Below are 15,574 nucleotides of genomic sequence, written 5' to 3' on the forward strand. Positions count from 1 at the left end.
ACAAGACATCATGGAGATATTCTCACTACTTTTCTTTTGTCGAGCACAAAGAAAAGAACATTTTAGTTAAATGTAAGTTGTGTCTTGGTTCAAAGATCCTATCTACTATATACTTTTAACACTCTAAGTGTTAAAAGTATAAAATAATTGAGGACCTATTTTTAACACTTTAATGACTGAGAGAGGCCCGTAATTGATGGAAGCCCTAATGGTGACAATAAATACTGTATTTGTTTATCAAAAAAATGTTTCAGTGTGCAGCCCTCAGTGGAGAAAGTTTGGACAGCCCCGGTCTACGGCCTGGTCCATGGACATGAAGATGTGTGGGATTAAGAGGAAGGAAGACACGTCTGTTTGACCTGACAAAAGGACAATTTGCGTACAATTTGTGTACAAGCATTGTCACATTTTGTCACATTGGGACGATGTGTCGAATATTCCTCATCATCAGTCTGGTGGGCTGGACGAGATGTCAGGAGAACCAGCACATGACGGCGGAGGAGAAGAGCATCATCAGGTTGGTGGTGGGCTTTTCTTTGAGGTGCTGCAAAATGAAAAGTCCGATCATGCCGATGTAACTTGTCTGTTTTCATGCAGGGATCGTGTCGTTGAGATGTTCGATCATGCTTACGGGAGTTACATGGTAAGGACCGCTGGAAACAATAGATGGAAATATTGCAACAGTGTTAGTGCATAACAGGACACATCATGTAATAAGAGTGGAACCTCAAAGCTACAACATCTGTTCCCCATTGGAAGTAATGGAGGTTGGAATTAGTACTGCAACGATTCATCACTTAAGTCGATTAAGCTTTGATATAAACAAACATTTATAAAACCAGGACAGCATAAAAAAAGGCAAAACAAGTTAAATGGAAGGTAACAGATGGTGAATAGAAGTAAATTAAAGGCTAAAAAAGGTCAAATAGATGATAAAAAGGTAAAAGGATTGTAAACAGAGCTAAATAGAAGGTCAAATAAAGTAAATATTATGTAATGGAAGTGAATTAAAAGTACAAGAAGGTGAACAAATTTAAATAAAAAGGTCAAAAGAAAGTAAATATAGTGAATATAAGGTAAATAAAAGGTGATAAAAGAAGTAAATTAAAAGTAAAATGAGATAAAGGTAAATAGAAGGTACTTGTAGATAAAAGGAAAAATAAGGTAAATAAAAGGTAAAACAAGTATTAAAGAAGGTAAAATAAGTTCAATAGAAGGTAAAAAAAAAACGTTAAACAAAAGATAAAAGAAGGACTATAAGAATGTACAATGAGGTCAAAGACGGTCCAAGAAGGTAAATAGAAAATAAACTAAAGGTAACATTAGTTAAATAAAAGGTTAAAAAAGGTATGTATAAGGTAAAAGAGGGTCAAAGAATGTAAATAGAAGGTAAATAAAAAGTAAATAAGCTAAATAGGAGGTAAAAGTAGGTAGAAAAAAGGGATATAGAAGGTAAAGAATGTTAAAAGAAGGTAACTAAAAGTTAAATCGAGTTAGAAACACGGTAAATAAATGATCAATACAAGGTCAATAAAATATTATATAAGGTAAAAGAAGGTAAATAAGAAGTAAATAGAAGGTAAAAAAAAGGATACAGTAGGAAAAGACGATCAAAGAAGATAAATAAAAGGTAGAATAAGGTAAATAGAAGGTAAGTGTTGTAGATAAAAGGCAAAATAAGATAAAAAAAAAAAGGATTAAAGAAAGTAAAATAAGTTCAATAGAAGGAAAAAAAAAAAGATAAACAAAAGATAAAATAAGAACTATAATAGGGTCAAAGAATGTACAATGAGGTCAAAGACGGTCCAAGAAGGTAAATAGAAAATAAACTAAAGGTAACATTAGTCAAATAAAAGGTTAAAAAAGTATGTAAAAGGTAAAAGAGGGTCAACAAATGTAAATAGAAGGTAAATAAAAAGTAAATAAGCTAAATAGAAGGTAAAAGTAGCTAGAAAAAAGGGATATAGAAGGTAAAAAATGTCAAAGAATGATAAAAGAAGGTAACTAAAAGTTAAATCGAGTTAGAAACAAGGTAAATAAATGATCAATACAAGGTAAATAAAATATTATATAAAGCAAAACAAAGTAAAATAAGGTAAATAAAAAGTAAATAGAAGGTAAAAAAAGGATACAATAGGAAAAGACGATCAAAGAAGGTAAATAAAAGGTAGAATAAGGTAAATTGAAGATAATGAAATTTATGGCAAGTACAAAATATTTTATTATTTTACCTTAAGTACACATTGAGGCTATAAAGTGTGTTATCTGATTAATCGAGCAAACTAATCGATAGATTGCGTGATGACTAAGATAATCCATAGCTGCAGTTGTAATAATCTGTTCCAGAGTCAAACTGTTGCCAAGTGTAAAAATAAGTTATTAACTGTTGTAGTAACACATTACATGTGGTATTGTTAGTGCATCTTAGCTTATCTTACTGGAAGCAATGGAAGTAGAATTAGTCTGTTCCAGAGTCAAACTGTTGCCATTTTTTAAAATGCATTGTTGCCACATCCCATCATCAAAGATAAGGTGAGTTCTAGTAATGTATAGTAATTGCATAGTTAGCACATCACCGCATATCATATCAACCAAACATTGGCACCTTGAAGCGCTATCCATTTTCCCAAGAAGAATTAGTCTGTTCCAGAGTCAAATCCTTGCCATCATGAACAGCAAAGGCACTTTTAGGCAGCATTTTGTCCTCTTTAAGTGTAAAAATAAGTTAGCCATTGTTAAAAGCACAAAATACTCTTACCTTTAATGGCCATTAAAGAGAAGTACCCTAAAGATGGCAGTTGTGATTGATTTGTACCTGAAAGTCAATACATGCTAAATCTATCTTCCACATATTTGCACAGGTAATATTTTTTGAATGTGCCGTTAAAAAATGGCCCCCAAATTGCGTGTTTGTTTGTCCTGGCAGAAATACGCCTACCCGGCTGACGAGCTGATGCCGCTGAGCTGCAAGGGCAGAGTCCGCGGCCAGGAGCCAAACCGAGGCGACATCGACGACTCCTTGGGGAAGTACGTACGCCTCGCCTGCCCATATCCACACACCTTTAAGGCATGTTTGGAAGAACCCAGAGCCCTGGCCTCAACCCTGTCAACCTGACCCAAGCTGCACCTGTACTCCTCCCTGCAGGTTTTCCCTCACGCTGATTGACACACTGGACACCTTGGTGGTGAGTTAAACTCCCCCGCCCCCTCCTCCGGCACCCACCCGAGCCCGCTCACACGCTCCCGTGTCGCAGGTGCTGAACAAGCTGGACGAGTTTGAAGACGGCGTGAAGAAAGCCGTGACGGACGTACGCCTGGACAACGACGTGGTGGTGTCCGTGTTCGAGACCAACATCAGAGTGTTGGGGTACGCCCACAAAAAAATATGGCCGATGATTAGCCTAACTTTAAAGCTACGTGTGTTGTACGCTAGCACAGTCTTTTTCAACCACTGTGCCGCGGCACACCGGTGTGCCGTGGGATACAGTCTGGTGTGCCGTGGGATATTATCTAATTTCACATACTTGGGTTAAAACATTTTTTGCAAACCAGTAATTATAGTCAACAAATGATGTGTTGTTGTTGCGTGTGTGTTGTCTAGAGCTCGGCAGAGTAATCGTGTAATACTCTTCCATATCAGTAGGTGGCAGCCGGTAGCTAATTGCTTTGTAAATGCAGGTAAAAAGCTGTCTGATACTAAAACAAATAATAAACGAAAGGTGAGTGCCCTTAAGGAAAGGCATTGAAGCTTAGGGAAGGCTATGCAGAACAAAATTAAAACTGAACTGGCTACAGAGTAAACAAAAACAGAATGCTGGACGACAGCAAAGACTTACTGCGGAGCAAAGACGGCGTCCACAATGTACATCCGAACATGACATGACAATCAACAATGTCCCCACAAAGAAGGATAAAAACAACTGAAATATTCTTGATTGCTAAAACAAAGTAGATGCGGGAAATATCGCTCAAAAGGAAGACATGAAACTGCTACAGGAAAATACCAAAAAAAGAGAAAAAGCCACCGAAATAGGAGCGCAGGACAAGAACTACACACAGGAAAACCGCAAAAAAGTCAAAATAAGTGTGACAGTGGTGGTGACAGTACACCTACTTTGAGACAAGAGCTATATTGATGCATGCTTGGTTATGCTTTAAAGTCATATCCAACAATTGCGACAATTACTTTTAACTGTCAACTGAGTTTATGATTTCTGCTGGTGGTGTGCCTCCGGATTTTTTCAACGCAAAAAATGTGCCTTGGCTCAAGGCACACTTTTTGCGTCGAAAAAATGCGGAGGCACACCACCAGCAGAAATTATTAAAAAACCAAACTCAGTTGACAGTAAAAAGTCGTTGTCGCAATTGTTGGATATGACTTTAAAGCAGGGGTGTCAAACGTGAGGCCCGAGGGCCGGATCAGGCCCGCGAACAGGTTTTATCCGGCCCGAGGGATGAGTTAGCTAAGTATAAAAATGAGCCAAAATTTTTGAATGAAAGAAACTGCTGTTCTAAATGTGTCCACTAGATGTCGCAATAGCAATTCTTTGTATCTTTGTAGAAGATGCTACATATGGAAAAAAAAATAATGATACATTTTAAAAAACACATGTTAATGCACCAGTCGAGGAAAATGAGCAAACTACATAAATAACATCCTATAATTTGATTTTTATCTTGATAGATTGAAAATTGCCACCAATGAGTTGACAGATGAACATTATCACATAATTTATTTAGAAAATTTAAATAACGACAAATAAAGATAGAATACTATTAACCGCAACATGCAAGTGTAAAAAAAACATTATGATTTGAACATTTTCAGAATGTGCTTGTTCTATTATTAAACAAAGAAAACAATCTGAAGTTTTCTTTATTTTTAATTTATTGTGTCGTGATTTTACCAGTCCGGCCCACTTGGGAGTAGATTTTTCTCCATGTGGCCCTCAATCTAAAATGAGTTTGACACCCCTGCTTTAAAGCATAACCAAGCATGCATCACTATAGCTCTTGTCTCAAAGTAGGTGTACTGTCACCACCTGTCACATCACACCCTGACTTATTTGGACTTTTTTGCTGTTTTCCTGTGTGTAGTGTTTTAGTTCATGTCTTGCGCTCCTATTTTGGTGGCTTTTTCTCTTTTTTTGGTATTTTCCTATAGCAGTTTCGTGTCTTCCTTTGAGCGATATTTCCCGCATCTACGTTGTTTTTAGAAATCAAGAATATTTCAGTTGTTTTTATCCTTCTTTGTGGGGACATTGTTGATTGTCATGTCATGTTCGGATGTACTTTGTCTTTGCTCCACATTAAGTCTTTGCTGTCGTCCAGCATTCTGTTTTTCTTTACTTTGTAGCCAGTTCAGTTTTAGTTTTGTTCTGCATAGCCTTCCCTAAGCTTCAATGCCTTTTCTTAGGGGCACTCACCTTTTGTTTATTTTTGGTTTAAGCATTAGACACCTTTTTACCTGCACACTGCCTCCCACTGTTCCCGACATCTACAAAGCAATTAGCTACCGGCTGCCACCTACTGATATGGAAGAGTATTACACGGTTACTCTGCCGAGCTCTAGACAGCACCGACACTCAACAATAACACATAATTTGTAGACTATAATTACTGGTTTGCAAAAAATATTTGTAACCCAAATAGGTGAAATTAGATAATCTCCCACGGCACACCAGACTGTATCTCACAGCACACTAGTGTGCCGCGGCACAGTGGTTGAAAAACACTGCGCGAGCATGTCAGAAACTCTCGTGATTCATCACAAAAATGATCGCATTCCTCACGTACTGCATAGTCGCAGATTCATCACACAATTTAGTTTTGTTTTCTAAAAAATGATCATTTCCATGATTTTATTTTGACCTTAACATGCTTACATAATTTGTCTCTAAAATAAACAAAGTGAAAGTTAAAGTACCAATGATTGTCACACACACACTAGGTGTGGCGAAATTATTCTCTGCATTTGACCCATCACCCTTGATCACCCCCTGGGAGGTGAGGGGAGCAGTGAGCAGCAGTGGTGGCCACGCCCAATTCCAACCTTTGATGCTGAGTGCCAAGCAGGGAGGTAATGGCTCCCATTTTTATAGTCTTTGGTATGACTCGGCCGGGGTTTGAACTCACAACCTACCCATCTCAGGGCGGACACTCTAACCACTAGGCCACTGCGTAGGTGTAGTAGTAAACCCCGACAGGACTTTAGAGTAGAGATGTCCAATAATGGCTTTTTTGCCGATATCCGATATCCCGAAATTGTTCAACTCTTAATTACCGATTCCGATATCAACCGATACAGATATATACAGTGGTGGAATTAACACATTATTATGCCTAATTTTGTTGTGATGCCCCGCTGGATGCATTAAACAATGTAACAAGGTTTTCCAAAATAAATCAACTCAAGTTATGGAAAAAAAAAATGCCAACATGGCACTGCCATATTTATTATTGAAGTCACAAAGTGCTTTATTTTTTTTTAACATGCCTCAAAACAGCAGCTTGGAATTTGGGACATGCTCTCCCTGAGAGAGCATGAGGAGGTTGAGGTGAGGGGGGTAGCGGGGGGTGTATATTGTAGCGTCCCAGAAGAGTTAGTGCTGCAAGGGGTTCTGGGTATTTGTTCTGTTGTGTTTATGTTGTGTTACGGTGCGGATGTTCTCCCGAAATGTGTTTGTCATTCTTGTTTGGTGTGGGTTCACAGTGTGGCGCATATTTGTAACAGTGTTACAGTTGTTTATACGGTCACCCTCAGTGTGACCTGTATGGCTGTTGACCAAGTATGCATTGCATTCACTTGTGTGTGTGAAAAGCCGTAGACATTAAGTGATTGGACCGGCACGCAAAGGCAGTGCCTTTAAGGTTTATTGGTGCTCTGTACTTCTCCCTACGTCCGTGTACCACTCCGTACAGCAACGTTTTAAAAAGTCATACATTTTACTTTTTGAAACCGATCCCGATAATTTCCGATATTACATTTTAAAGCATTTATTGGTTGATAATATCGGCAGTCCGATATTATCGGACACCTCTAGTCACGACCAGAAATTGGAAAATTGATGGGGAATGTTAGATTTAGAGAAAAACATAGCAAGGGTTTTAGTGACGTTGACTTTTCAGCCACACTGATCGAACCAATTTGTTACATGGACCATAGTAACTGTATCATCTGCGTGCATCCAAACTGATGGGAGGTCATCAATTCATCAGTTCCGCAGCCTCCGTAGGAGGTTCTGTAACAGCTTCTTCCCTCAGGCTGTAAGACTCTTGAACGCATCATAATAATCCCCTCAATTCCCCCCAAAAATGGATTAACTCGCTGGAATATAAAGACAATATAACATTCATCCATAAACGTGGATGCATATGCAAAAGTGCAATATATTATCTGTCCAGTAATCTATTTATTTATATCTGCACCTTATTAATTTTTTATCCTGCACTACCATGAGCTAATGCAACGAAATTTCGTTCTTATCTGTACTGTAAAGTTCAAATTTGAATGACAATAAAATGGAAGTCTAAGTCTAATATATAAAGAAAATACTAGTGGGCCTAAAACGGAACTTTGTGGGACCTCTGTGGACAGAGGGAGAATATTGATCATCGAGTCTAACAGACTGTGCAATTCCAAAGGTCGGATTGTGTTGCACTTTGTGAGAAGTTCCATTCACTGAGTTTTGCTAGTAGTGTTTGATGACTGGGAGTCAAGAAACACTGCTCCTACGACTCCACCTTTGTCAAGCAGCGCTTTGACCAAACAGGTGTGGTGTTTAGGTGGGTGGTTATTTGTAGAGAAATGAGCTCTGCAATGTTGGATACTGTTGGCGAAATAGCCATAGGCCTATAACTGCTCAGAGACGGTCGGATCGCCATTTTTGTAAATTGGAGTGACAGCAGCTGGTTTGGAGGTAGTGGGGAAGTGTTCCTGGTAAATGGAAGAATGGATGGTTTTGGCTGAGTTCTTTGAGCATCAATGTGTTCGTGCCAAATAGATCTTTTGTTCTGGATGCTTCTGGCGATCGCATCATCTGGTCGTCAACAAAGGGGAAGTCTGGTTCCAAAGTGTTCATGGGATATGCACTGATCAGAGTGGTTGGAAAGGACTTAGCAATTGTGGCTACTGATTCAAAGAAAACATTAAATGCTTCAGCAACTTTAAGAGGATTTTTTGTAATCGGTCCATTTTTACATCCTGTCCTACTAATTTCTTTAAATGGTTTTTGAGTTTCCTCTAGCGTTCTTTATTATAGAGAAGAAACAAAATTAACTTTGGCCGTACACACGCTATTAACAACTTCTTTGACAATGTGGTATACAACTTTTTTAGCACTATTTGTCTTATTTTTTAGTACAACATCTCTTTTATAATGACGTGATTCATCCAGGGTCAGTGATTTTTGTTTTGTTCCCTTTTGTTTAGTACTAATCATTATTCATAATGCTAATAGTATAAATAGTTAATACTATTAAGTGTAATTCATAGTACTACTAAATAAAACTACTAAAATTAATATTACTACTACTGTTTAATAATACTCATAATTAATAACACTAATAAGTAACAATAATACTGAATGATAATACTACTAATTGATATTAAAGATTAAAGTACCAATGATTGTCACACACACTAGATGTGGTGAAATTTGTCCTCTGCATTTGACCCATCCCCTTGGGGAGCAGTGGGCAGCTGCTACTATTACTGATAATTAAGAATACTACTCAAAATTATTAATACAACTAATAATGCTAATATAGTATTAAATAATTCCACTAATTAATATGAATGCTAATTATAAATAATACTAATAATAAGTAACAATACTACTGAATGATATGAGTAATTGATATTACTATTTGTACTATTACTAATAATTAACACTTCTCAAAATTATTAATATAACTAATAATACTACTATAGTATTAAATAATTCCACTAATTAATATTAATGCTAGTTATAAATATTAATAATAAGTAACAATACTACTTAATGATAATAACACTAATTGATATTACTACTTGTACTATTACTAATAATTATTAATACTACTCAAAATCATTATTAATACAACTAATAATACTACTATAGTATTAAATAATTCCACTAATTAATATTAATGCTAGTTGTAAATAATAATACTACTAATAAGTAACAATACTACTGAATTATAATACAACTAATTGATATTACTACTAATAATTATTAATACTACTCAAAATTATTAATATAACTAATAGTACTACTATAGTATTAAATAATTCCACTAATTAATATTAATGCTAGTTATAAATGATAATACTAGTAATAAGTAACAATACTACTGAATGATAATATGTGACCTGTGCTGGCAAAATGAGTCACAATGAGGAAATTTTAAAAACTGAGTCATTGTTATTTACACATTCTCCATCTAAAGACCTTCAAAATGATATATGGTTTGTTGGAATCGGACAGAAAATGACCGCGTTACATCCGATTGAAGTCGACCAAGTTTGAGGGTCCGTTTTGAGAAAAACCAGCTTAAAGTTTACTGTTCCAGAACAGAATGTTCCAAAACAAAACTCCATAGCAACCATACCTTAAAAGTCCTTGTAGCAACACCAAAATTGGTACAATTAAAGTCAAATCCCATGCCTAAAGGAAAAATATATATTCAACTCTATTGAAAACGGTTATGTACAAAAATGTCAACACTGTTATGTCACAGTTTTTTTGTTCACTGGTCAGTTTGTCAGCTGGTCAGCTGTCCGTAATATTCCTGACCAGCAGCACTAAGAAGATTCGCCGACTGCAGTGAATTTAGTGCACTTGCAACCGCCTGTGTACCCTCTCCACCTTCTAAATCCATCACGGAATGTAAAACAGTCTAACTTATCCACAAAAATAATAATTAAATGTTCGAAAATCACCTTTTTTCACCAAATATTCCGCTCGAATTACTGTGTTGTTTTTCATCAGAGCGCTGCCATGATACCACAATGCACCGCGCGGGGTGATTCAACCAATGAGGGTACGCCTCACAGCGACCGGTTAGCAACAAGCCGGATTTGTTTACGTCGGGACAGGTTTAAAAACTCAAATTCTATTGGTTCAGAATGGCGTCATCGGGAATTCCATGCTCATTTTTAGAAAGTAGGTAAACTTGGCGTCACAATGATACCAAATATAGCTAGGGGGATTCCCCCTTATTGCCGCGAGTGAGCGTTGAAAACTCTTGATTTTCTCAAGGAATTTTAACACAAAGGACTAATTTCTGAAGACATACCTCGTACAAAACCTTCAAATAAAGGTGATTTAAGATGTTTTCTTGCTATTTCGATGATTGGGATCGCTAGATTGTGGCTTTATGGACTCAGTTTTGTGAAAATCTCAATTTCAACCAAGGTACATTTTTTTCACTTATTTGCCTGTAGGTCAAAATTAGCCTGTGCGTATTCCGACTCATTTAGCCAGCACGGGTCACATATGACTAATTGATATTACTATTTGTACTATTACTAATAATTATTAATACTACTCTAAATTATTAATAGAACTAATAATACTACTAAATTATTAAATATTTCCACTAATTAATATTAATGCTACTTATGAATAATAATACTACTAATAAGTAACAATACTACTGAATGATAATACGACTAATTGATATTGCTACTACTACTACTATTACTAATAAATACTACTCAAAATCATTATTAATACAACTAATAATACTAATATAGTATTAAATAATTCCATTAATTAATATTAATGCTAGTTATAAATAATACTACTACTAATAAGTAACAATACTACTGAATGTAATACGACTGATTGATATTACTACTACTATTACTAATAATTAATACTACTCAAAATCATTAATACAACTAATAATACTAATATAGTATTAAATAATTCCACTAATTAATAATAATACTAATAGTACTATTTATTAATAGCACTACTGCCTGATAATGACTATTAGTACTAATAATGAATTATACTACTAAAAATATTACTAATAAGACTAATCATAATAGGTTTTGAGGAAATAAAAGATTTAAGTAAAACATTTTTTAAAAATATTTGTGTGTGTGACATTCTGAAGATGAAAATGCATTTGTGTCAAAATATTGGGATCCTTTTTAGATTAATTGATGTTTTGTAGGTAATTGACTGTAATGAATCCAACTATACAAGTGTGATCCATCTGATTAGAAGATGTCATCATTTGACCGCACTACTAAGCAGCCATCACTCACCTCTACCTGTGCTCGCATCCTTCCAGGGGCCTCTTGGGGGCCCACGTGATGGCCGACCTGCTGCGTCAGCGCGGCGTGAGGATGCAGTGGTACAAAGACCAGCTCCTGGACATGGCCACAGAGCTGGGCCACAGACTCCTGCCTGCTTTCAACACCTCAAGTGGTCTTCCTTACCCCAAGGTTGCATCACCTTCCTCTACTTGGTTCTCACTATCAGTCCAGTCAAATCCTCTACTTGGTTCTCACTATCAGTCCAGTCAAATCCTCTACTTGGTTCTCACTATCAGTCCAGTCAAATCCTCTACTTGGTTCTCACTATCAGTCCAGTCAAATCCTCTACTTGGTTCTCACTATCAGTCCAGTCAAATCCTCTACTTGGTTCTCACTATCAGTCCAGTCAAATCCTCTACTTGGTTCTCACTATCAGTCCAGTCAAGTTGATTTAAAGTTTTTGTTTTACTTTCAGGTTAATCTGCGTTATGGTGTGCAAAACCCACTCTCACGCACGGGCACCGAGTCGGACACATGCACCGCCTGCGCGGGCACAATGATACTGGAATTTGCTGCCCTGAGCAGACTGTCAGGAGAAACTGTCTTTGAGGTATTATCTCTACTTCCATAACTTTGTTGTTGTTGAGTGTCGGTGCGGTCTAGAGCTCGGCAGAGTAACCGTGTAATACTCTTCCATATCAGTAGGTGGCTGCAGGTAGCTAATTGCTTTGTAGATGTCGGAAACAGCGGAAGGCAGTGTGAAGGTAAAAACGTTATCTAATGCTTAAACCAAAAATAAACAAAAGGTGAGTGCCCGTAAGAAAAGGCATTGAAGCTTAGGGAAGGCTATGCAGGACGAAACTAAAACTGGGCTACTAAGTAAACAAAAACAGAATGCTGGACGACAGCAAAGACTTACTGTGGAGCAAAGACGGCGTCCACAATGTACATCCGAACATGACGTGACAATCAACAATGTCCCCACAAAGAAGGATCAAAACAACTGAAATATTCTCGATTGATAAAACAAAGTCGATGCGGGAAATATCGCTCAAAGGAAGACACGAAACTGCTACAGGAAAATACCAAAAAAAGAGAGAAAAAGCCACCAAAGTAGGAGCGCAAGACAAGAACTAAAACACTACACACAGGAAAACAGCAAAAAAGTCAAAATAAGTCATGGCGTGATGTGACAGGTGGTGACAGTACACCTACTTTGAGACAAGAGCTATAGTGATGCATGCTTGGTTATGCTTTAAAGTCACATCCAACAATTGCGACAACGACTTTTTACTGTCAACTGAGTTTGTTTTTTTAATAATTTCTGCTGGTGGTGTGCCTCTGCATTTTTTCAACGCAAAAAATGTGCCATGGCTCAAAAAAGGTTGAAAAACACTGGTATATTATATCTCTACTTCCATAACTATATTGTATCTCTACTTCCATAACTATATTGTATCTCTACTTCCATAACTATATTGTATATTGTATCTCTACTTCCATAACTATATTGTATCTCTACTTCCATAACTATATTGTATCTCTACTTCCATAACTATATTGTATCTCTACTTCCATAACTATATTGTATCTCTACTTCCATAACTATATTGTATATTGTATCTCTACTTCCATAACTGTATTGTATATTTATCTCTACTTCCATACCTATATTGTACATTTATCTCTACTTCCATATTTATATTGTATCTCTACTTCTATAACTATATTGTATATTTATCTCTACTTCCATACCTATATTGTATCTCTACTTCTATAACTATATTGTATATTTATCTCTACTTCCATAACTATATTGTATATTTATCTCTACTTCCATACCTATATTGTATCTCTACTTCCATAACTATATTGTATATTTATCTCTACTTCCATAACTATATTGTATATTTATCTCTACTTCCATAACTATATTGTATATGTATCTCTACTTCCATACCTATATTGTATCTCTACTTCCATAACTATATTGTATATTTATCTCTACTTCCATAACTATATTGTATATTTATCTCTACTTCCATACGTATATTGTACATTTATCTCTACTTCCATAACTATATTGTACATTTATCTCTACTTCCATAACTATATTGTATATTTATCTCTACTTCCATAACTATATTGTACATTTATCTCTACTTCCATAACTATATTGTGTATTTATCTCTACTTCCATAACTATATTGTATATTTATCTCTACTTCCATACCTATATTGTAGCTCTACTTGTATAACTATATTGTATATTTATCTCTACTTCCATACCTATATTGTATCTCTACTTCCATAACTATATTGTATATTTATCTCTACTTCCATAACTATATTGTATATTTATCTCTACTTCCGTAACTATATTGTATCTCTACTTCCATACCTATATTGTACCTCTACTTCTATAACTATATTGTATATTTATCTCTACTTCCATAACTATATTGTATATTTATCTCTACTTCCATAACTATATTGTATCTCTACTTCCATAACTATATTATATATTTTGGTCTTTAATTCCATCCATCAGTGTTCTACTGCATGTTACATTTAGCATTTATGTTAGCATGCTAGATGTTTTTTTTTTAAGCTAATTTAGCAGGTATACACTTCAGTCACAGCATCATATTTTGGTATTTTACTAATGCTAACTAAGCATTTTACCATGAATTGATTAACGTGGACCCCGACTTAAACAAGTTGAAAAACTTATTGGGGTGTTACCATTTAGTGGTCAATTGTACGGAATATGTACTGTACTGTGCAATCTACTAATAAAAGTTTCAATCAATCAATCAATCAATCAAAAAGCATGCTATTGTTAGCATTTTAGCATAACCTGTTAGCATGCAAGCTTTTTTAGCCTATTTTGCTAATATTTTTTGTTAATTGCTGCTATCTACCTTGCGTGCTAACAGTTAGCATTTCAGTTCGGCTTTGGCTCTTCAGCACTCACACGAAATTTCTACCGAAATTGCATTTTCTTGTTCTTTGAAAAAAAATGTGGTGCTGGTTTTGAAGGTGAAAACTAGCAAAATGGCCTCTGCACGCTTTGATTAGTCAGTCTGTGGCCCTCAGTGGAAAAAGTTTGGGCATTTGTGTATGAAGTGATAACCCATCTGAGAAAAAGTCCTGGAATGTGAGGGAGAGTGGGACCTCTTGACTGTTATGTGTCCAGCAGAGGGCGTCACCAGTCAATTCACTCAACATTTTCCAGTTGAAAGTTGCTTTGACGTAACTGCACATATCTGAATCGTTCCATTTCCTTGTAGGAGCACGCTCGCAAAGCTCTAGATGTCCTGTGGGAGCGCAGACAGAGAGGAAGCGACCTGGTGGGGACCGTCATCAACATCCATAATGGAGAATGGGTCAGACGGGGTGCGTCACACTTTTGACACGCCCCCGCCGGGAGTGAGCATGAGCGGATTGTCATTGATGTTTGCAGACAGCGGCGTCGGTGCCGGCATCGACTCGTACTATGAATATCTGATGAAGGCCTACATCCTTCTCGGGGACAGGGTTTATCTGGACAGGTTCAACACCGTAGGTCCTCCATGGCCTCGCGTAACCCTGTGGTGTCTTTGTGACAGCTCATGTGTGTTTTGTCACGTGACAGCACTACAACGCCATCATGAAGTACATCAGTCAGCCCCCCCTGCTGCTCAACGTGCACATGCACAACCCCACGGTGAGCGCACGTGGCTGGATGGACGCTCTGCTGGCCTTCTTCCCCGGCCTACAGGTTTGTCATCACATTGGACTTATCGCCAACATGTGTATTGTGTGCTGAGGCCCATCTGTCTTGATGACATACAATCAAAACATAAAATAAGTTATAAGTAGATGAATTTGATTATAACAAAGGTCCCCAATTTCTATTGCTTCGATTCATCGTTAAATAAGTGTCGCTAATTAAAACTGTTGAAATCCAGACCTAAAAATAGTAGTTTTTGGTGAATTAGGTGCTAAATTTTCAATAATCAAGTAGCAATATTACAACAACAAAAAATGTCGTAATTTAAATAAATATTTTGAATTTTACGTGGATAAAATGGAAACCTAATCCAAAAATAAATTCATTGACGATTAAAAAAAAAAAAAATCTGAATAATTTTATGAGAAAATATGTTCATTTTCAATTGAATGACAGAAAAAAAAGATTTTACGACAAACTTCTAATATAGACAAAAAAAATAGTAGTTTTGGGTGTATTAGGTCCTAATTTTTCAATAATCAAGTAGCAATATTACAACAAAAAATTTCGTAATTTAAATATTTTGAATTTTAAGTCGATAAAATCGA

The 15,574-nt window shown here is 36.3% G+C and overlaps 1 protein-coding gene across 1 annotated transcript in view; it reads left to right on the plus strand.

Moving 5' to 3' along the window:
* The window catches only part of si:ch211-282j22.3 (ER degradation-enhancing alpha-mannosidase-like protein 3), a 49,720-nt gene that overhangs the window by 931 nt on the left and 33,215 nt on the right, over positions 1–15,574 (plus strand). The window contains exons 2-11 of the mRNA XM_062057457.1: positions 255–517; positions 598–643; positions 2,927–3,027; positions 3,146–3,185; positions 3,255–3,367; positions 11,287–11,440; positions 11,727–11,861; positions 14,545–14,650; positions 14,718–14,815; positions 14,889–15,014. Of these exons, the coding sequence (XP_061913441.1) occupies positions 426–517; positions 598–643; positions 2,927–3,027; positions 3,146–3,185; positions 3,255–3,367; positions 11,287–11,440; positions 11,727–11,861; positions 14,545–14,650; positions 14,718–14,815; positions 14,889–15,014 (1,011 nt within the window). The 5' untranslated portion in view covers positions 255–425. The remainder of the gene's footprint in view (positions 1–254; positions 518–597; positions 644–2,926; positions 3,028–3,145; positions 3,186–3,254; positions 3,368–11,286; positions 11,441–11,726; positions 11,862–14,544; positions 14,651–14,717; positions 14,816–14,888; positions 15,015–15,574) is intronic.

Source organism: Entelurus aequoreus, linkage group LG08, assembly GCF_033978785.1.
Source record: "Entelurus aequoreus isolate RoL-2023_Sb linkage group LG08, RoL_Eaeq_v1.1, whole genome shotgun sequence".
In the NCBI taxonomy this organism is placed as follows: Eukaryota; Metazoa; Chordata; class Actinopteri; order Syngnathiformes; family Syngnathidae; genus Entelurus; species Entelurus aequoreus.